This window comes from Eleutherodactylus coqui, chromosome 11, assembly GCF_035609145.1.
Source record: "Eleutherodactylus coqui strain aEleCoq1 chromosome 11, aEleCoq1.hap1, whole genome shotgun sequence".
Lineage (NCBI taxonomy): Eukaryota > Metazoa > Chordata > Amphibia > Anura > Eleutherodactylidae > Eleutherodactylus > Eleutherodactylus coqui.
In genome coordinates, this window is record NC_089847.1 from 66,540,357 (window position 1) to 66,561,774 (window position 21,418).

Consider the following 21,418-nt stretch of genomic DNA (forward strand, 5'->3'; position numbering starts at 1 on the left):
TTCATAGGAGCATATTTTTCCGCACAATGTATAATCGTGAGAAAAAATACGCAGCATGACCTTGTTGGGGCACATTAGACACTGCAATAAGCCATTGAAGTGAATGGGGGCGCACAAATATGCAGTGAGTACGCAGGAAACCTGCTTATTTGCACACCATTTCAATGAGCCCGTCTGTTTTTTTTTTGCACGTGCAAATACAGTGTATTTGTGCACTTAAAAACACGCCAGAGCAGGTGGAAAACGTGGGCATAAATGATTTTTGATTGTACAAATGCGATATGCATGAAATGCGCTTGCGTCCATGGGAATGAGACCCATTAGTAATCCTTTCTAGTAGCCCCAGTAGTAATAGTGACCCATAGTGGCCACAGTAGTAATAGTAACTCCCACAGTGACCACAGTAGTAATAGTGATCCCCATATTAGCCCCAGTAGTAATAGTGACCCCCATAGTTGCCACAGTAGTAATAGTAACCCCCACAGTGACCACATTAGTAATAGTGACCCCCATAGTTGCCACAGTAGTAAGTGTCCCCTATAGTGGCCCCAGTAGTAACACTGTCCCCTAAATTGGCCTGAGGTGTTATAGTGACCACCAAAGTAGTCCTGGGGATGCTGCCCAGCCAGAGGCCAATAGCAACCCTCCCATTGGATAAGGAATAGGTAATCTGGCCTCATGAGGCACATGATTTATTGCAGAAGGTATATCTGGATACAGAATTTTATCTTGCTGTTTACTGGAGAAACCTTTGGTATTTGTCCTGCAGAAATAACAGTCAGTATTGTGGTCTCTTTGTTCTCGCTATACCATCGGAATGGCGAATGGCATTCTACTCTTGCCTTTCAGCCACTCTATGAGATAAGTGTAACATGGCACACAGATGATGTGCAGTGCCCACTTCTTATCTTGGTCACCAAGCTTTTTTCCGAAATACTTATGATAGGCACACTCTACCAAGGATGTTATTTTCCTCTGCTGTGTCTTTGTTGTGAACTGTCCGCAAACATAGCAGAAATTGTCTGGGCTGTTCAGACATTCGCGCCGCTAAGCCATATCGTTATTAATTTTTGAAAAATAATCCCAGTCTAACCAGTGACTTGTTAAAACACAGGTCATTAATTACAACTTACTGGTGGATGATCCACAGCATTTCCGCCATGTGGAAACATACCCTATATGTTACATAAAGCCTCCCTCACACAGATGTTTTTGTAAGCGTTTAACGCTACCTTCTCAGCGCAGTGCTAAACGCTGTACAACATTCCCATGCATTTTAATGGAGCTGTTCACACAAGCGCCAAAATGCAGCATCAAAACACTGCGCTTTGACAGCGATGCATGTTCTATCTTTGGCCATTTTCAGCCCTGCATCGCCATTGAAATGAATGGGCAGCAGTTTCGGCATTGTTGAAAACCTGGCAGAACCTGGTGCCACTTTTCTGTCAGCGTTAACTGGACACACATTTTTTGGGGGGAAGGGCTTGAAATATAAGCCCTACCCTGAAAAATCAGCCCTAGCTACACTAGGTAGAAAAAGAATCAATACTCACCTTGCAGGTGCCGTCAGGGTCCCAGCCGCTTATCTCTGGCGCTGCTCCAGGCTTCCCCTGCACTGACAGATCATCTATTGCTGTAAGTGAGGTTTGAGAAACCCGCCCCAGCAATAGATTGCTGTGATTGGTTCTCGGCGCTGGCTTAAAGGGGTTGTCCTGCGAAAGCAAGTGGGGTTATACACTTCTGTATGGCCATATTAATGCACTTTGTAATGTACATTGTGCATTAATTATGAGCCATACAGAAGTTATTAGAAGTTTTTCACTTACCTGTTCCGTTGCTAGCGTCCTCGTCTCCATGGTGCCGTCTAATTTTCAGCGTCTAATCGCCGGTTTAGACGCGCTTGCGCAGTCCTGTCTTCTTTTCTGAATGGGGCCGCTCGTGCCGGAGAGCGGCTCCTTGTAGCTCCGCCCCGTCACGTGCCGATTCCAGCCAATCAGGAGGCTGGAATCGGCAATGGACTGCACAGAAGCCCTGCGGTCCACCGAGGGCGAAGATCCCGGCGGCCATCTTCACCAGGTAAGTAAGAAGTCACCGGAGCGCGGGGATTCAGGTAAGCACTATCCCGTTTTCTTTTTTAACCCCTGCATCGGGTTTGTCTCGCGCCGAACGGGGGGGCTATTGAAAAAAAAACAACCCATTTCGGCGCGGGACAACCCCTTTAATGCCCAATTACAGCCATTCATTGACTGGCTCAGCTAATCAGAGCTCGCCGGCTCTGATTGGCTGAGCCAGTCAATGATGGCTGTGATTGGTGCTAGTGCCAAGAACCAATCACAGCAATCTATTGCTGGAGGCAGGGTTCTCAAACCTCACTTACAGCAATAGATGATCTGTCAGTGCAGGGGAAGCCTGGAGTGTCGCCAAAGATCAGCGGCCGGGTCCCTGACGGCACCTGCAAGGTGAGAATTAATTTTTTGTTTTTCTTCAGCATCCTTGGCTGCATTTTCAGCCACAATGCAAACGCCTGTGTGAGCAAGGCCTTGTAATGTTCACTCAGCGCGTGGTGTGTAACAGCGATTGCGATAGCAAAATAGTTGCGCAATCACTCTTGTTCTTTTTATTAAGCAAGGTTAAAGGGGTTGTCCCGCGGCAGCAAGTGGGTCTATACACTTCTGTATGGCCATATTAATGCACTTTGTAATGTACATTGTGCATTAATTATGAGCCATACAGAAGTTATAAAAAGTTTTGCACTTACCTGCTCCGTTGCTAGCGTCCTCGTTCCCATGGAGCCGACTAATTTTCGCCGTCTAATGGCAAAATTAACCGCGCTTGCGCAGTCCGGGTCTTCTTCTGTTCTCAATGGGGCTCCGTGTAGCTCCGCCCCGTCACGTGCCGATTCCAGCCAATCAGGAGGCTGGAATCGGCAATGGACCGCACAGAAGCCCTGCGGTCCACGGAGGGAGAAGATGCCGGCGGCCATCTTCAGCCGGTAAGTAAGAAGTCACCGTAGCGCGGGGATTCAGGTAAGCGCTGTGCGGATTTTTCTTTAGGTCCCTGCATCGGGGTTGTCTCGCGCCGAACGGGGGGGGGGGGGGGGGGGGGGTTGAAAAAAAAAAAAACCCGTTTCGGCGCGGGACAACCCCTTTAATGACAAGCCTGCTGGATTAATTGTATAGGAAGATTTAAAATAAATAAAGTACAACGGGCAAGTGGATTACATCTTGCCCAATAACTGGAAAAGCTGACGTAGCAGAAAAAAATGGATATCATATTTGAATTCCACACACTTAAGTTACTATGAGCCACCTATCTGCTTATCTGTTACAAAAACTGTGTTGCACAGTGTAATCGTTCAGTGTAAACCGCAGCCGTTCAGTACTGCGCACGCACCACTGATAAATGTTAAAAGTCTGGTAGTTCACTTTCTTTTGATATTCAAGCATACAGTAATAATTGTGATGATAAATACGTGGTCTATGTGATCAAATAAGCTGCATGTAATATGAAATATATTGGATAGAAAGCTAAAACGCAGGATTGCAGAACATATTGCACGTATAGCTAGTTTGAGAGATAGGAATGTATCTGGAGCAGCAAAACCCTTTCTAAATACACTCCATCGCAATCTGACCTTGGTTAACCCATTAACGACCAAGGACGTACCGGTACGTCCTGTGGCCGCGGGGTATGTATGAAAAGAGGTTGCGATGCAACCTCTCTTCATACAGTGCGGGCATCAGCTGTTTATAACAGCTGACACCTGCGGGCAATAGCCGATCGCGGCTATTAACCATTTAAATGCCGCTGTCCAATTCAGACAGCGGCATTTAAATCCCCCGAACGCTGTTTGGGGGTCCCGCACGGCCCCCCCGCGGTGAGATCGGGGAAGCCGTGCAGGTGTCATGGCAGCCGGGGGCCTAATGAAAGACCCCAGGGCTGCCTTAACAGACTGCCTGTTAAGCCATCCACACAGGGTGGCTTGAGAGACTGCCTGTCAAAAAGTAGTATGACGTAATGCTATAGCATTACGTCATACTGCAGGAGCGATCAAAGCATCGCATCTTAAAGTCCCCCAGGGGGACTTCAAAGTAATGTAAAGAAAACAATCAATAAAGTTTTTTTTAATTGAAAAAAAAAAAAAAGTTGTAAAAGCTTAAATCACCCTCCTTTTGCCATATCTATTATTAAAAAATCTAAATAATAAATTAAAAATATGTATTTGGTATCGCCGCGTCCGTAAAAGTCCGAACTATCAAAGTAGCACATTATTTTTCCCGCACAGTGAACATCTTCCGAAAAAAAAAATGAAGAACGCCAGAAATTTTTAGTTACTTTTTTAGTTACCCTGTCTCCCAGAAAAAACGCAATACAAAGCGATCAAAAAGTCGTATGTATTCCAAAATGGTACGATCAGAAACTACAGGACATCCCGCAAAAAATGAGCCCTTGCTCAACTACGTCGACGGAAAAATAAAAAAGTTATTGCGCGCACAAAATGACGGCAGAAAATAATTGAAAAAAATTTAATGTCTTTGAAAAAAAAAAAAGAGTAGTGTAGTAAAAAAAAACTATACAAGTTTGGTATCGTAGTAATCGTACCGACCCATAGAATAAAGTTATCATGTAGTTTTTGTTGCCGTTTGTGCGCCGTAGAAGCAAGACGCACTAAAATATGGCAAAATCTCGTTTTTTTTTCATTTTACTCCACTTAGAATTTTTTAAAAGTTTTTCAGTACATTATATGGTACTTTAAATAGCACCATTGAAAAATACAACTCATCCCGCAAAAACAAGCCCTCATACAGCGACGGCGATGGATAAATAAAGGAGTTCCGATTTTTTTTTTTTTTTAAAGGGGGGAGGAAAAAACGAAAATTGAAAAAGAAAAATGACCGCGTCATTAACGGGTTAAATACTATGGCTTTGAAAGGGTTATTTAACCCTATGATGGGAGGAAAGAAGTGAAAGTTGCTGAAGCACCACAAAGCATCCTTAATTTTGAAATTGCGATCCATTTGAATTAAATTAAAAGACTGATTTGCTGGATATGGTGGATGCTAATGTGGCGGTAATGTCACCTGATTATTTTTCTGATTGGTTGAGATAGCTTTTATTGCTTCAGATTTTCATTTTTAGAATGCCATGACTAAGAGCGGTAATGCTAGAAACGCGTAGGTGCTATGGAAACTGTTTTTATTAAGAAATAAAAGCTACATTTTTAAAGGGGTTGTCCCGCGATAGCAAGTGGGGTTATACACTTCTGTATGGCCATATTAATGCACTTTGTAATATACATCGTGCATTAAATATGAGCCATACAGAAGTTATTCACTTACCTGCTCCGTTGCTGGCGTCCCCGTCGCCATGGTGCCATCTAATTTCAGCGTCTAATCGCCCGATTAGACGCGTTTGCGCGGATGGGTCTTTTCCCTTCGGCTGGGCAGCAGTGGCGTGTGCCTCCTGATTGGCTGGAATCGGCACATGTGACGGGGCGGAGCTACGTGATGACGCGTAGAAGGGGGCGGAGCCAGAACGCCGCTGCTGCCGAGCTGAGCCGAAGGGAAAAGACCCATCTGCGCAAGCGCGTCTAATGGGGCGATTAGACGCTTAAATTAGACGGCACCATGGCGACGGGGACGCCAGCAACGAAGCAGGTAAGTGAATAACTTCTGTATGGCTCATATTTAATGCACGATGTATATTACAAAGTGCATTAATATGGCCATACAGAAGTGTATAACCCCACTTACTGCCGCGGGACAACCCCTTTAAGTAAGTGCTGTAATATTATTCTGGAGTAGTAGAGCTATGGTGTCTGACAACTTGTCCTGGGATTGCAACCATACACAATGTACATTTCAGAATCTCTTGTGCTAACTATGTCATCTGTGAGGGAAAATACTGAACATATGATTATTTATATTTTATTCAACTATTTGAATTACAGTTTTGAGTCTTTGACCAGAATATCCAGAATTATCATTGTGCTGGACAGAGAACCAAGTACATAAGTTTGTGTCTAAACCTATCTAATCTGTATATCAAGAGAGATAAGTCAACATGATGGACTTTTGAGATATCTTATATTGGGTAGAATGTCATGTTTATTTCTGGGAATAGGTATTTTAAGTTTTCATATGGACGAACAGGAGTCAACATTTATGAGTGTGCAGCTGTTTGATCTCTACTTCAAACAGGAATGTGCTAGTACCTTTTCTGTTTAGAAGTCTTTGGAATGCAGGCATATGGTCACCTGTTGGAATGAGGACATGTGGTCACCTATAATAAGGCCCATTTAAATGCAACGATTATCGCTCAAAATTCATTCAAGCTACGGCATATGAGTGATATTCGTTGCGTCTAAATGCTTGCATCGTTCACTCTTCGGCTGAATGATGATTTTAAGGTGAGCCTAAAATCCATTGTTCAGCTGGAGAGAGATAACAGGGACCGCACGCTATGTTCTGCACGGGAATCGGAGATTACAGCCCATACGAGAACAATGGAGCTGTGTGCAGAGCTCAGACCACATGCTGTGCTCTGCAAGCAGCTCTTGGAGGCTCTTTTATACGCAAATTAAGCTGATAAGTGTTTATGGACATTAGTGTCCATTAACACTTTATTCAAAACAATTGCTAAAACTGTCAATCTTTTAATTGTTTGAAAGATTGTCTTTGCGTGTAAATGGGCCTTTAGAATAATATAAAAACGACCCATTTTCTCATTTCAAATTGGAAGCCTTAGAATGTTTGAAAGCTATGGAGACAGAATGAGGATGTGTCATATTGAAACCCCTAGAAGAGAGTGGAACCTTTGGTGATGGGATGAGGAGGTGTCATGCCTGTGGGTCTACTGGAGAAGATACTCTGTGTTAGCACTGTTTGGCTTTCCTGGATTGCTGGTTCAGAGTCGACTTCTCAGTGATGTTCCTGGAAACATGTAAGCTGTAACCTCTTAGCTAATAATGTGTAGCTAATGATATGTTGTAACTTGCAACCTTTATGCTTTGTATATAGATATTATCTTTTGTATATAGATCTAACTACGGTTGATACCACTACGGTATCCCTTAATCTGAATACATCTTTATTGTTAAACCTTCCATATTGTTGTACTCTCTTTAAAGCATAATCTGAATTTAAGTCTTGCTCTTTGCAGTAATATACCCATAGTCCACTAATTGCAAAGGAACTTCTTGTATATCCAATGTATTGTTTTATAAACGCACAGGTTTTGATTGCTGGTGCTTTAAAACACTGTTTTCCCCCAAAAATAAGACCTTAGCCAATACCAAGCCCTACCCTGATTTCCGTGGGGAGGGGCGCTGGAAAAACATGCCCTCCCCTGAAAATAAGCCCTAGATACTCTACATGAAAAAAGAAATACCTCGCAGGCAACGTCCCTCTCGTTGCTCCCCAGGTGTGTCATTCACTGAATGGCTGTGATTGGCTCATCAAGCGCCGGCTGTGATTGGCTCAGCCTGCGGTTCTGAGCCAATCACAGCATTCTCTTGCTGGAGGCAGGGTATTCAACCCACATTACCAGGAAGAGAATGCTCTTTCAGCGCTGAGGACGACAAGGAAGAATGCTGGTGCGCCAGGAGAGCAGCAAGAGGAACGGGAACGGCATCTGCTAGGTAAGTATCAAGACATCTCCCCCCTCCCCCCCCCCCGAAAATAAAACACTGTGCCGCTTTTGCAGCAAACCATAATATAAGACTGTCTTATTTTTGTGGAAATGCGATATAACATACATCTTTGTGGATTGATTTACTGGATTAATGTCCATTTACATTGCAGGCTATTCTCTCTGACGTTACGGAAGCTCATTATGCTGAAAGATCTGGATAAAGATTTACCATCAGTTGTTATTGCTGTGAAGTTGCAGGTAATATGACAACTTTATCCACGACTTGTGTGAGCTAGATAGTTAAACAAGCCCATTAAAATTCCCAGTACCAATTGTGGCACATTATTTGGAGATACTTAGGTTGACTGTCAGTAATCCTGATAAAGATTCTTGCGGGTCGGATTCTGCATGCAGGAGCACGCAGCGGAATCTGCCCCTGTGCCCGGCCGGTATCTGCGCATACCTGTATTGTATTCTTCTTTTCTCTACTGCGGATGGTGCACACAGCTCGCCATCGGACATGAGCAGTACATTTTTTTTTTAAAACTCCTGTTTTTCCCACAGAGGTCGTGGCTGGTCTGGCTTCCATTGACTTCAGTGCAAGCCGTACGTGCGGAATCTGCAGGAAAATGGGGCATGCTGTAATTTTTCATTCGCTAGCGGAAACCGCAATTGGATTCTGCTCATATGCATGAAGAATCATTGTATGCTGTGGACAGTATTTGCTGTGAAACCAGAGGCGGTCACCCGCTCCAGATTCTGCAATTCAAATCCGCCCTGTGCGAGCACCCTAAAATGCACAACTCAACGCAAGGGTGGGTTCACACGCGCGTGTTTTTGTGCGTACTTAGGTGCGGACATCATGCGCACCTAGGTACGAGCAAAAACACATGTGAACACAGCTGCGTGCTTGTTGTCAATGGAGCCGTGGCTGCTGCCGGCGGCTCCATTGAAAACAATGCTCTGCCAGTCCCCTACATTCTTTTTCAGGGAAGGGCTTTACATAGAAGCCCTTCCCTGAAAAAGAAGCATTTTAGTGCAAAAAAAAAAAGCAAAACTTACCTCTCCACCGCTGCAGTGACCCCCGCGGGCATAAAGAACACATCGGCAGATGTTTCCTTCACCCCCGCTAGTTAAAAGAATTCCCTGCTGCTACCTCTGACACTTCTTGAAGCGCTCAGCCAATCCCAATCAGAGCTACCAGCAGGCGGGGATTTTAAATCCCTGGCTGCTGATAGTTCAGAACTACAGAGCTGGAGACAGCTGCAGAAGCCGTGGCTGAGCCCCGGCAGATGAGTAGTTTTTTGCACTATTTTTAACAGGCTTTTCAGGGAAGGGCTTATGAAGCCCTTCCCTGAAAAGCCATTGACGGCTGCCGGGGCTCATCGGCGACTTCTGATGCTGTCCCCGGCTCTGCACTGCTGTTTTGAGCTATCAGCAGCCGAGGATTTAAAATCCCCACCTGCTGGTAGCTCTGATTGTGATTGGCTGAAGTGCTCGTGCCCGCGGGGGTCACTGCAGCGGGGGAGAGGTAAGTTTTGTTTTTTTTAAGGTTTTTTTGGCACTAAAATGTTTCTTTTTCAGGGAAGGTGTTATATGTAAAGCCCTTCCCTGAAAAAGAATGCAGGGGGCCGGCAGAGCATTGTTTTCAATGGAGCTGCCGGTAGCAGCCGCGGCTCCATTGAAAGCAATGTGTGCATTCCCTGTGGTGCACGCATGTCCTATCTTTGCTGGCACGCACCTGCAAAGTACGGACATGTGAACACACAATAGGGAATGCATTGTTGTAAATACAAGCTTGTTTTTGTGCATGCGTATACACGCACAAAAACACGCTCGTGTAAGCCCACACTAAGGGTGCGTTCACATGTAGTGGAAATGCTGAGGAAAAACTGCAGTAGAAATGTTTACTATTAAAATGATTGGGATTAAAGCAAAATCTATTCATGTAGAGGAAAAAAAATGCTGCAGATTTTCTGCTGTAACTGTACTTTTAACTCCAACCTACGTTTTTGTAGTGTTTCTTCTGCGGAAATTCCGTAGTGGAACTTCAGCACTTCCACAATGTATAAATTTGGCCTAAGGGCGCCTACCCACTTGCGATTTTTTTTCCTTTGCGTTTTGCGAAAAACGCGCCAAAAACGTGCGGAAAACGCTGCGTTTTTCACGCATGAAAATCGCAAACGCCAGTGGGTAGGCGCCCTAAAGCCTTCTTTACAAAAAGGAATTTTTGTTACTGGCTTATCTGATGTGATTTCCTAATATATGGGTAATTTTACCTTTTCAGTAGAAATCTTTAGCATAGGAGTCTGAAATCTAATGTATGCAGCTTTATTTAGTAACTAGCTGATATACCTGACTTCACTCATGTACATTTGATACAGGTGTTAATGTGTTGTTCGCACAGAAAATTTTATGAAGTCAAGATTACTTTAGAGTAACTGAGGAAATATGTATACATATAGAGGAGCGTTAGATTCTCCCCAGGCTGCATGCACCGATGTCCCTCTGCAGAATGTGCCACCCCACCCATTCTCCTCATTTAGGACCTAAAGAATGCTCGCGCCAAATTTCTCGCTTATACAACACTGGGAAGTTACATTACATAGGGGTGCACTTATTTTTGCACTTAGCATGAAATAATCGAGTTGTGATGCCTGTACTTCTATTTAGGACCTAAAGAATGGTCATGCCAAATTTCATGTTTGTACAACATTTGGAAGTTAGAGAATTAGATTAGGTACGTTACATAGGGGTGCTAATACTTTTGCATGTAACATTGAATAATCAAGTTGTAACCCCTGTACTTTTCCGATTTAAAAACCTAAAGAATTGTCGTGCCAAATTTCATGTTTGTATGATACCTGGAGGCTAGAGAATTAGGAGTCAGTCAGTCAGTGAGGGCTTACACACACACACACACACACACACACACACACACGCGCACACGCACACGCACGCCCTGGGGGGACTCAAACATGGATGGATATATATATATACATGTTTGAGTCCCCCCAGGGCTCTCGCCCAGCTCCACTAGTATGCAATTAGGAAATACCCCTTTACCCTATATTATGTTAGGTTCGATATACAGTGAAACAATAGCAGAAGTAGCCTGTAAGGCTGGGTTCACACACGGCGGATTCCCGTCGGAAATCTCGCGGTTTGGCCGCAGCAAAAACCGCGAGATTTCCGCCGGGAGAACCGTCGCGGTTTAAGCCATGGCGGCTTTGAAGCGGTCCGGCCACATGCTTTTCCGTTGCGGCCGGCTCTCGCATAGAGGAGAGCGCGGCCGTAACATAAATAAACAAAAAACCGACTGTAAACAGACATGCTCAATCTTTGGAAACTGCGGCTGCGGCGGCTGCAGACGCGGTTTCAACCGGATTTACCGCAGCGGATTGGCCGTCCCGTGTGGACGAGGTTTCTGAGAAACCTCGTCCACATGGCTGGCTAATCCCGAGATTAGCGGCCGCGGGCGGTTTTGCCGCGGGCGGATCTGCTGCGGCAGAACCGCGGCAAATCCGCCCTGTGTGAATCCAGCCTTAGGGTACCAGTGACTAACGCTCCTGTGATTTACACAGCCACGACAGATGTTCAAATGAATGGAGTCTGAGCAAGGTGGAGATCGTTCCTTCCTGCCCGCATCCATTCATAGTAAATTAATCTATGAACGATTCTTGTTCACATTGAATGAAAGTTGCTCATCAATCATTCTGTTAGGATTAGTGACACTTGAGCAACTTCTTGTTTAGCGCCTGTTCGAGGGCCATGTGTACATGGGCCGACAGTCGCCCAAAATTGCTCACTTGAGTGATTATTTGGGTAACTATCGGCCTGAGTAAAGATACCTTAACCCTTTGCAATCCAATTTTAGATTCAGGGTTTCCTAGGGGTTTTCTCTTTCTGCCGTTATACAATGGCGCTATCTGCTGGCTAGAGCCAGTACTGTTGTATGGGACATGCTGGAGAGGCCCCCGACAACAGAGCGGCCAGTAATATACAGTAAGATTACCCTGTCGGACGTCTTTCGACATTGAAGCTGTACAGCCTTCAATCAGAATCTCTTTGGATTAGAAAGGGTTAAATCTGCCTCAGAGTCTACATTGTGGGAAATACAGATGTCACTTATTATACCAGTAAAACTAGAATTTTATGCAGATTTTAAGGGTTTTTCCAGTACTATAAAATGTGTTAAACCAATGGGGATGCTTGCAATATGAATAGATAGTGAGAACTGAACACCCTTCTGTGTTTAGCAGCTAATTGTATTGTCTGAGTCTACAGCCTCAGCTTTAAGGGTTAATGCCCATGGATGGATTTTGTACTGCGTTTCCCATGGCGGAAATCTGCGTGTGAATTCCGCAGTCGTTAGGTTCTATTGAACCTAATAACTTTCTGCCTGCCAATGTTAACATGCTGAATTCTACAGCGGATTTCCGCAGACGGAAATAAATAGCGGCATGTTCTATTTGCCGTGGATTTATGCAGCAGGAGGTCTCCATTCATATAGCATGAATGTAGACTGCGGAAATCCGCGATCACCAGCAGGCATTTTTTTTGTTTTTAATTGTGGTACTCCCGCAGCGTAAATCCACGGGCATATCCCGCAACGCTCGTGAGCATGAGCCATGAAAAAAGCCTGAATGCTCTAACTGCGTTATTACCAGAGAAACGTCAATTAGTAGCAAGAAGGGTTAAAGTCGTTAATAATCTGACTTTATTATCTCCAGCCATTTTGGATCTTGTTTTTAGATGTATAGGCATTGATAAATCGTGGCCTATTGAATATTTATAAATGTTTGATTTGAATTAAACTTTATTTAATATACCCGGTTTCCCAAAAAATAAGACCTACCCAGATTTTTCAGGATTTTAGCCCCAACTGCATTACATTAAAAAAAAAAAAAGAAAGTTATGCTAGCCATCGCTTTCTGGAGGCGGGATTTATGAATCCCGTAACCTTGTAGTGATCTTCTATGGGCGGCCGAGGACTGCAAGAAGCGTGTTGGAGCTCCGGAGAGCAGTGGAAGGGACCTTGATCGGGCCTGCTGGGTAAGTATAATACGACATCCCCCGACAGGGTCTTGTTTTTTCCGAGGTAACACGGTTACATTATATAGAATAACACTTTCAGGACATGCCGGGCCTTTGTTCTGTTTAGTAAGAATTTATTTATTTTGTCTATAGGGCTCAAAACGAATTTTGCGTTCAAATGAAATCTCTCTCCCAACTGGTGGCGTTTCAGAGACAGAACTACAGCTGACATTCTCATTGCAGGTGAGTTTTTTAAAACTTTAATTTCCAGAGCGTCATCCCGTTGGCCCCATTACATATGGAGGTTGCCCTCTGACCCAGGTAGGGACAGGAAGAGTTTAAAAGCACCTCCCCTTCCACCATGCTTTAGTGTCTTCCTGTCCCTACGGTGGGACAGATGAACAAGCTCCAAGCAAGCTTGCGGAGGAAGAAGGAGAACTTACTGCACGCTGTGCGATCCCCCTGGAGGGGTAGAGGTCGGGGCCGCATACTCCCGAGTCCCTGCATCCCCGACCTGCGCCGCCGACGGAGCCGTAAGTCGCCTCAGCAGCGCTGGTCTCCCTCGCGCGGTCCGCATGTTCGGGCCGCCGCTGCCGCGATGGGATAGTTCCTCCTGGCAGGGGAACGGCAGCGGCGGCCTCCCTGGTCCTCGGCGCGCATAGTGGTGATGTCATCCGGCGTGGTGACGTCACGCGCTCAACGTAGGGGGCATGGCTGCCGGCGAGAACCCGGAAATGGGCGCCAAATTCAAAAATACTCCCCATATAAGCAGGCTAAGCTCCATGGAGGATCCTGCTGACTGCCAGACAGTGCATGTGAGTATGTCTACCCACGACAGCTCAGCACGAGAGGGAGAGACTGATACCCTACAAACTGTAAGTAGGCTATATGCCAAAAGGAATGCGCAAAATTGCTACTTGTACAAATCGGATGCATATATGTTCCCCTTTTTTCTTCTCTCCCCTCTCCCCCATTTTTGCATGGGTAGATGGATAAGGAAGGTCCAAAGAAAACGGACCCAAGGAAAAAATTTAAAAAATGTGTCCTCTGCAGCAAAAGGCTCGAGGAAAATTATAAAAAGCCCCTATGCGAGGAATGCACGGGGAAGATACTTGCAGAAGAAAAAGCGGCGTTTAAATCTGACATCCGCTGTATGATCAGGGAAAAATTGCAGGCCTCCATGGCGTCCCTTCCCCAGGCCCAGCCAGGTCCGTCACGGGTCCCTAAAAGGCCAAGGCAGACCGAATCGGCGAGCTCAATCTCCGGTGAATCACTGGAGCTCCTGTCTGAAGGTGAATTAAAGGACCCGCCAGTTCTTACAGAAGATGAGAAAAAATATTATTTCTCATCAAGCGACATTGCACACCTCATCAAAGCGGTGAGGGAAACAATGCAAATAGAAGAGGATAACCCGCCTAGGACAATCCAAGATGAGATGTTCGGCGGCCTCCGGTCAAAGAGAAAGACCATGTTCCCGGTCAATCAGACCCTGCAACAAGTGATTGCCGATGAATGGCAGGAGCCGGAGAAAGAATAGCGATTTCAAGAGAAATCCGAAACCGGCTCGCGTTCGCTACTGAGGACGTCCGCCTGTAGAGGGAGACCCCTAAGGTGGACATACAAATTGCAAAAGTGGCCAAGAAAACCCTCTTACCCTTTGAGGACACTTCTCAGCTGTCTGATCCGATGGATAAGAAGATCGACGGATTAATGAAGAAAGCCTGGGACGCAACATCCTTTACCATTAAGGCCAACATAGCCTCAACTTCTGTGGCCAGATCGATGGTCCTATGGCTAAACAGGCTGGAAGCCTCCATCAAGGATCGGGCCCCCAGAGAGGAGTTAGCCAGTTGTCTCCCCCTCCTAAAAATGGCTACCGCTTTCCTGGCTGACGCATCAGCAGAGACAGTGAGATACGGTGCAAAAACCGGAGTCCTCAGCAATTCAGCAAGAAGGGCATTATGGCTGAAGACATGGGCCGCAGACATAACATCTAAAAACAAGCTCTGCGCCATCCCCTTCCAAGGGGAATAAATGTTTGGGCCCGTCCTGGACAAAATCCTAGAGAAAGTCGGCGACGAGAGCAAGACCCTTCCCGACAGACAACCTTTCAGGAAACCATCCTTTCCGAGGAGGACACGCCAGCCACCTCCCGAAGTTAAAGTAAAAGGGAAGACTGGAAGATGGTCGTACCCCAAGGGAGGTCGGGGTAAGGAAGCTCAACCCTCTCCTGAACAAACAGGGGGTAGATTAGCGGGCTATCTAAGCCAGTGGCAGGGGATAACATCTAACCCCTGGGTACTCCAAATAATCGAAGCAGGGTACCAAATTGAGTTCCACTCTCTACCCCCTAGGAGATTCCTCATAACCTCCCCTGGGTCCCTACAGGAACAAGGGAACCTCATAAAAGGTGTACAGGAACTCAAGGACTTGGGGGTCATTGTACAAGTCCCTGATCATGAAAGGGGTGAGGGATTCTATTCCCCCCTATTTCTAATCAAAAAACCAAACGGTTCCATTAGGACTATCTTTAACCTTAAAGCCCTAAATAAATTTATTTTATACAAAGAATTCAAGATGGAAACAGTGAGATCTATCGTCTCACTAATAGACCGGGATAGTGTAATGTGCACTATAGATCTCAAAGATGCATACTACCACGTCCCAATAGCTGCAGACCATCACAAGTACTTGAGATTCGCTCTACGGGAGGGTGACAGGATCCAACATTATCAATTTACGGCCCTTCCATTCGGAATCTCCACCGCCCCTCGGGTGTTCACAAAGATCATAATAGAGATGGTAGCCTATTTCAGACAGAACCAAATCCGTATATTTCCATATCTGGATGACTTTTTGTTAGTGTCAAGGACAGAAAAGACTATACGTATAGACCTATCCATGGTCTTGTCTACCCTAAACAGTTTAGGGTGGATAGTCAACAAACAAAAGTCCGACCTGAACCCAGGTACACAGAAGGTATACCTGGGTGTATTACTAGACTCCCATATCCAGGAATCTCGGCTTCCATCATCTAGGAAGGAAGACCTCATCCAAAGAGTAACCTCCCTCTGTCAGGCTGCGACGGTTTCTAGCAGAGAAACAATGAAGGTGCTGGGCATTCTAACAGCCTGCATTCAGATAGTGCCATGGGCACAAGCTCATACTCGTCAACTACAAGGATTCATTCTTGCCAAGTGGGACAAACGGCAGACATCCCTGGATAAGAAGGTGAGCCTGTCTGTTCGAGTCAGAGTCCCTACGCTGGTGGACCTCACAGAGGAACCCAAGCAAAGGTACCTCCTGGTCGCAAGAACCTACTGTACCCATCACAACAGATACCAGCAAAACAGGATGGGGAGCGCAAGTAGCCAACCTAAAATCTACAGGGAATCTGGGACCCCCAAGTAGCTAAGCGCTCATCAAATTTCAGAGAATTAAGGGCAATCTGGGAGGCCCTTCAGGCAGCAGAACCCCTTGTAAGAGGAAGGCATATTAAAATTCTAACTAATAATATGACAGCTCTGTCGTTTGTTCGTCACCAGGGGGGAACGCGACACCCACACCTGCAACAACTGGCGATAAAGATACTCCGCTGGGCGGAATCCAACGTGCTGTCTCTCTCAGCGATCCATCTAAAAGGATCCACAAACGTTGTTGCCGACTTCCTGAGCAGACAGAACATCCTTCCAGGAGAATGGGGGCTGAACCAGCGAGTCTTCGACCAACAACAAATCTGCCAGTGGGGAGAACCGCAGATAGACCTGTTCGCCACAAGGAAAAATTCAAAGGGCCGAGACTTTTACTCGCTGAATCCAAGAGACAATCCGTGCGGGGTAGATGCCCTGTCCCAAAGCTGGGACATGGACCTAGCCTACGCCTTTCCCCCCTTCCCACTGATCCCCCACACCCTCAGAAAAATCCAAACCAGCCGGGTGTCAGTCATACTAGTTGCCCCTATGTGGGACAAAAGGCCCTGGTATCCCCTGCTAAAAGCCTTGACTATTCGGGGTCCACTCCTACTACCAGCCGTGGAAGATCTCCTGCTCCAGGGTCCGCTAACATACCCGGGGGTCGAAAAATTGAATCTAGCAGCATGGATGCTGAAAGCATGATACTGCGTGGGAAGGGACTCTCCCATAAAGTAATTACCACCCTGACAAAGAGCCGTAAACCTATCACTACAGCCATCTATGATAGGATTTGGAGGAAGTTCACAGACTTTTGCAAAATAGAGCCAGGGAAAATCCCAGGGATTGAGATACCCGTAATCCTGGAATTTTTACAGGCAGGCCTAGAGAAAAGCTTTAGCCCTAGAACCCTTAAGGTTCATACAGCAGCACTAGGGTCTTACCTAGACTTCCCTTTGGCAGAACACCGCTGGGTGCGTAGATTTCTCAAAGGGGCAGAAAGACTTCGACCCTTTTATTAGAGAAACCTTCCCTACCTGGGACCTAAACATAGTCCTAAATAGTTTTTGCCAACCCCCCTTTGAACCCCTCTCTCAACTTTCCCTGAAACTACTCACGCTAAAAGTTACCCTTTTAGTCGCTATAACTTCGGCTCTGAGAATAGGGGAACTACAAGCGTTATACTGTATTGAACCATACATGGTAATACAAGATGACAGAATTACCTTCAAACTGGACCCCGCCTTCCTACCGAAGGTAGTGTCAAGATTGCATAGGGAGCAGACGATCACTCTGCCTGCCTTCCGTCAAAATCCCCGCAATGAAAAAGAACGAGAATTTCACAGCCTAGATGTTAGGAGAGCCGTTCTAGCATATCTAGAGGCTACCCGCTCTTTCCGTAAAAATAATAACCTCTTTATCCAATTTCAGGGGCCGGCAAAAGGAAAGGCGGCATCTAAGAGCACCATTGCGAGATGGATCAAGACTGCCATCCAAGAGGCATATAAAGCCAGGGATCTCGATCCTCCGGGGAAAATTAGAGCCCACTCCACACGCTCTCTCTCCTCCTCTTGGGCAGAAAAAGGCCAGGTGTCTGCCGAGCAAATTTGCAAAGCAGCCACCTGGTCTAGCATACATACATTTATCCGACACTACAGGGTTAACGTCCAGTCGGACAAAGACCTAGGCTATGGACGAAAAGTCCTTCAGGCAGTAGTCCCGCCCTAAAGCCACGTATAATTTGGTATACTCCATATGTAATGGGGCCGTCGGGATGACGCTCTGGAAAGATACGGATTACTTGACAAGTAACTTGACAAGACTTGACAAGATCTTTAAAAAATAACAATTGGGAACATCTTTTTTTAGACTTCCGTGTTGTGTTATTCCTTGCTTATTCCTTCTAAGAATTAATAAATTAGCCTCTGGGTGTTACCAATTGGAGATGTGTCCCTACACAGTCTGACACTGATTGACTGAAAAGTGGGGTGGATTGGCGCCAACTCGCTTTTTAAATTTGCTTTGGAAATACAAGACCCAAATTTTAAAAGAAAAACATGGCAGATATAATGAAGCGTAAGTTCTTATTTTTACTGCAGATATGCACTGAAATCTGCCTCTTATACACACATGGTATAGCTACTTTCAGTGGTTCTAATATGCAGAAAACCCCCCAAAAAATCCATGTAAAAAAGCGACATGCCGCCACCACCACTCTCTTTTTTTTTTTTTTTTTTTATTTCCGCATGTATATTTCAAATTTGTTCATGAAAAAAAATCCCTGTTTTATAAATTATGGCGTTGATTTACATTTAAAGAACCACTCTGGTGATGTAGCTAGCCCCCAGTACATACACTCATTGAAAAAACAAATTTAAAAAATCAAGGACTTACAGCATGCATTGTGTTTGATTGTCCTATTGAAAACAATGAGTGATGTGTTCTGAGGGACGAGAAAAAATAGGACATTTAGCAATTTTTTTTAACCTTGCAGTGTATGACCCAATGTGTATGACCTTCATTGAAAAGAAAGAAATTTCTATTCGCAGGAGTTTTGTGCATCTCGCAACGCACAAAACATGCACAGGATTCATGCTCGTGTGAATGTAGCCTAACAGTAAAAAATTATGCAGAATTTCCTAGTGAATAGAAGTATATAGAATGGAATTATGACCTAAGCCACTACAATATTCTCATCAACAAATTTATTTTATCAGTGTATATAAACTATGTCTGCTGTTTTTCTTTTTAGTATCCACATTTTTTAAAGAGAAATGCAAATCGATTACAAATCATGTTGCAGCGACGAAAGAGATACAAGAATCGTACTATCTTGGGTTATAAAAGCCTTGCTGTAGGAGTAATAAATATGGCAGAGGTAAGGCGGATATATAGACCTAAGTAGAAATCAACATTTACATTTTAAAGATAATATCAAATGGGCTCCAAGGGAGCAACTCCAATTAAAGATATCATATACTGACATGTGTTGTGCGTGTTATACTGACTTGTCATTTTCCTGGAAATTTGGTATAGACCCATTAAGGTTCTCTTAAGTATTAAAAATAAGGGAGGCGTTTTGAAAAATCTTGTTTCTTTTGGCTAGATTAAAGAAGAAAGAAATTAAATAGCTGGTGTTTTTTATAAAAACATGTAAATAAAAGTTATAAAAAGTATAGTTTTCTTAATTGCAATCATATCTGGAGGTCCACCACTGTGTATTGACAGCCCAGAGACTTTAAAGCAATCACTGATATTTTCTTTTGCAGTTTCATGTCCGTTTCTGATTGACTCATGTGGAGACCCACTTTTGTATTGTGGAGGTTGTCCAGTTGTAAGCTATTGGTGGCCTATGTGCAGGATTTGCTTTTAATAGTAGATCAGCAGGAGTCTGCCTCCAGGGATCCCCGATGATCAGCTGTTCTCTGGGCTAGTGCATTCAAACTTTGAGCTAATTTCTGAAGGAAGCAGACATCTCCGTTCCCAGGCTTGGTACTGCAGACCACGTTCCAATTGATGAGAATGGAAACTTTAGCCATAGTACCAAGCTTGGAAATCATGTGACGGCTGCAGCCAATGAGAGGCTGCACTGTCATGTTCTTGAACTCCTGATATGGCACTTGGGATGCGAGCACCAATGCCAGGAAAATGGGTGGTGACACTGTAGTCTCTTATTGGCTGCAGCGGTCACCCGATTTCCTGTGACATCATCTGTCACTTAAATCACCAGGGTTGCCGCGCTGGATCCGTGCGGCAATGGAGGGTTAAGTATATTTCTGTTTTACTATTTTCACGCACTGGGTCCTATTGCAAAGGGGTTGTACAGTAATTGAGCAACCCCTTTTAATAAATTTATCATATATTCTCTAATTGAATTGTGCAACCTTTTTTCTTGCAGGTTTTGCAGTTTCCTAGTGAAAGTGGCCTTGTCTTGTCTCTTCATAGCCATGCCAAGGATGTGTCTTTGCCTGTTGCTGAGATAAATATTCATTCCCTCTCCAGTCAGCCAATTGACCATGAGGGCCCAAAAGCCAAATTGTCCGGTATGACTTAATCTTCAACATAGGTGTTTTGCAGATACTCTGCATTGCTCGTTTTTAATATTTCTTTACGTTAAAAGTACATTTTTTTGGACATAAAATGTTAACTTATCAGCAATTTTCTAGCAGTATAATTCGTTTCATCCCGGCTCAGTTGACTTCATACAATTTTAGCCCTTTCATTATAGGCAGTTATGGCATTATGGTGGCACTGTCATGTGATGCCAGTCTCGCCACCAATTCAGAATTTGCTCTTTTATGCACATAGGATGTTGGGGTGCTCTGCTGTGCAGATAGGATGTCCACTCTGGTTGACTTCAGGTGAACTATAGGGTTATATCCGAATCTATCAAATCCCTCATGGCTGCCCTCAAAGACTTCCACCTCTTTACCAGCTCCATCCTGCTGAATGTATAATTAATGCCTTATGTAAAGGTACCTTTACACAGAATGACAGCCATCCAACAGTCTATCGCTCCTGTGCATTTACACAGCAGCGATAACACCAGTAAACAAATCTTGTTTTGTTTCCTCCACAATTTTTGGTGAACCAAATAGATTTTAACACACTGAACACAACTATGTATTTATCATGTCTGTATTACATGCCGTTTGCAAGAAAAAGGCGATACATTCTAAGCATTGGTATATGTCTATAGCAGCATAGACTATGACAGTAATGGTGTCATCAGAAAACAAAACTAGAACTGTTTTGCTTCAGATTTTCATTTGTAATCACTGTCCGACGCTTTGTGGATGAGAGTCCAACAATAGTCACCCAACTTAGACGGATTCCACTTGCCCTGATACAGTTTCTCCATCTTGGCAATGTCCTGATGAAACCTTTCACCATGTTCGTCACTCACAGCACCGAGCTGGTCTAGAAAGAAGTCCAAGTGGGAATGAAGAATGTTTCTTCAGTGAGATGTTGCCCTTCATTGATTTGTATGCCTGAAGCAAACTTTCAACCTGTTGTACGTAGTCCGGTGCTTTATAGTTGCTTAGAAAGTTACAAACAACATTCTTGAAGACTGTCCACGCAACCATGTTCTGCACCCTGTAGAATACCATCAAAATGGTTATCCTTCATCATATTTTGGATATGTGGGCCAATGAAGACACCTTATTTTATCTTCACTTCACTTATGCGTGGAAACATCTGCCGCAAATAACTAAAGGTTTCACTTTACTTGTTCATTGCCTTAACAAAGTCTTTGTTAAAAGAAATATCTTCTATAGATGAACCAATGGGTCATGTGCGACATTCTGCCCTGGAACCAATTTCTTGGGAGCTGCAAA

General features: G+C 44.6%; 1 protein-coding gene across 4 annotated transcripts in view; it reads left to right on the top strand.

Moving 5' to 3' along the window:
* The window catches only part of PACS1 (phosphofurin acidic cluster sorting protein 1), a 141,887-nt gene that overhangs the window by 17,765 nt on the left and 102,704 nt on the right, over positions 1-21,418 (top strand). For 2 of the 4 annotated variants that reach the window (XM_066582469.1, XM_066582472.1), the window contains exons 2-5: positions 7,803-7,890; positions 12,823-12,912; positions 18,832-18,957; positions 19,978-20,122. In XM_066582469.1, the coding sequence (XP_066438566.1) occupies positions 7,803-7,890; positions 12,823-12,912; positions 18,832-18,957; positions 19,978-20,122 (449 nt within the window). Of the gene's footprint in view, positions 1-5,806; positions 6,943-7,802; positions 7,891-12,822; positions 12,913-18,831; positions 18,958-19,977; positions 20,123-21,418 lie in introns of those variants that run through there. The other 2 variants (XM_066582470.1, XM_066582471.1) reach the window with 2 other exon arrangements.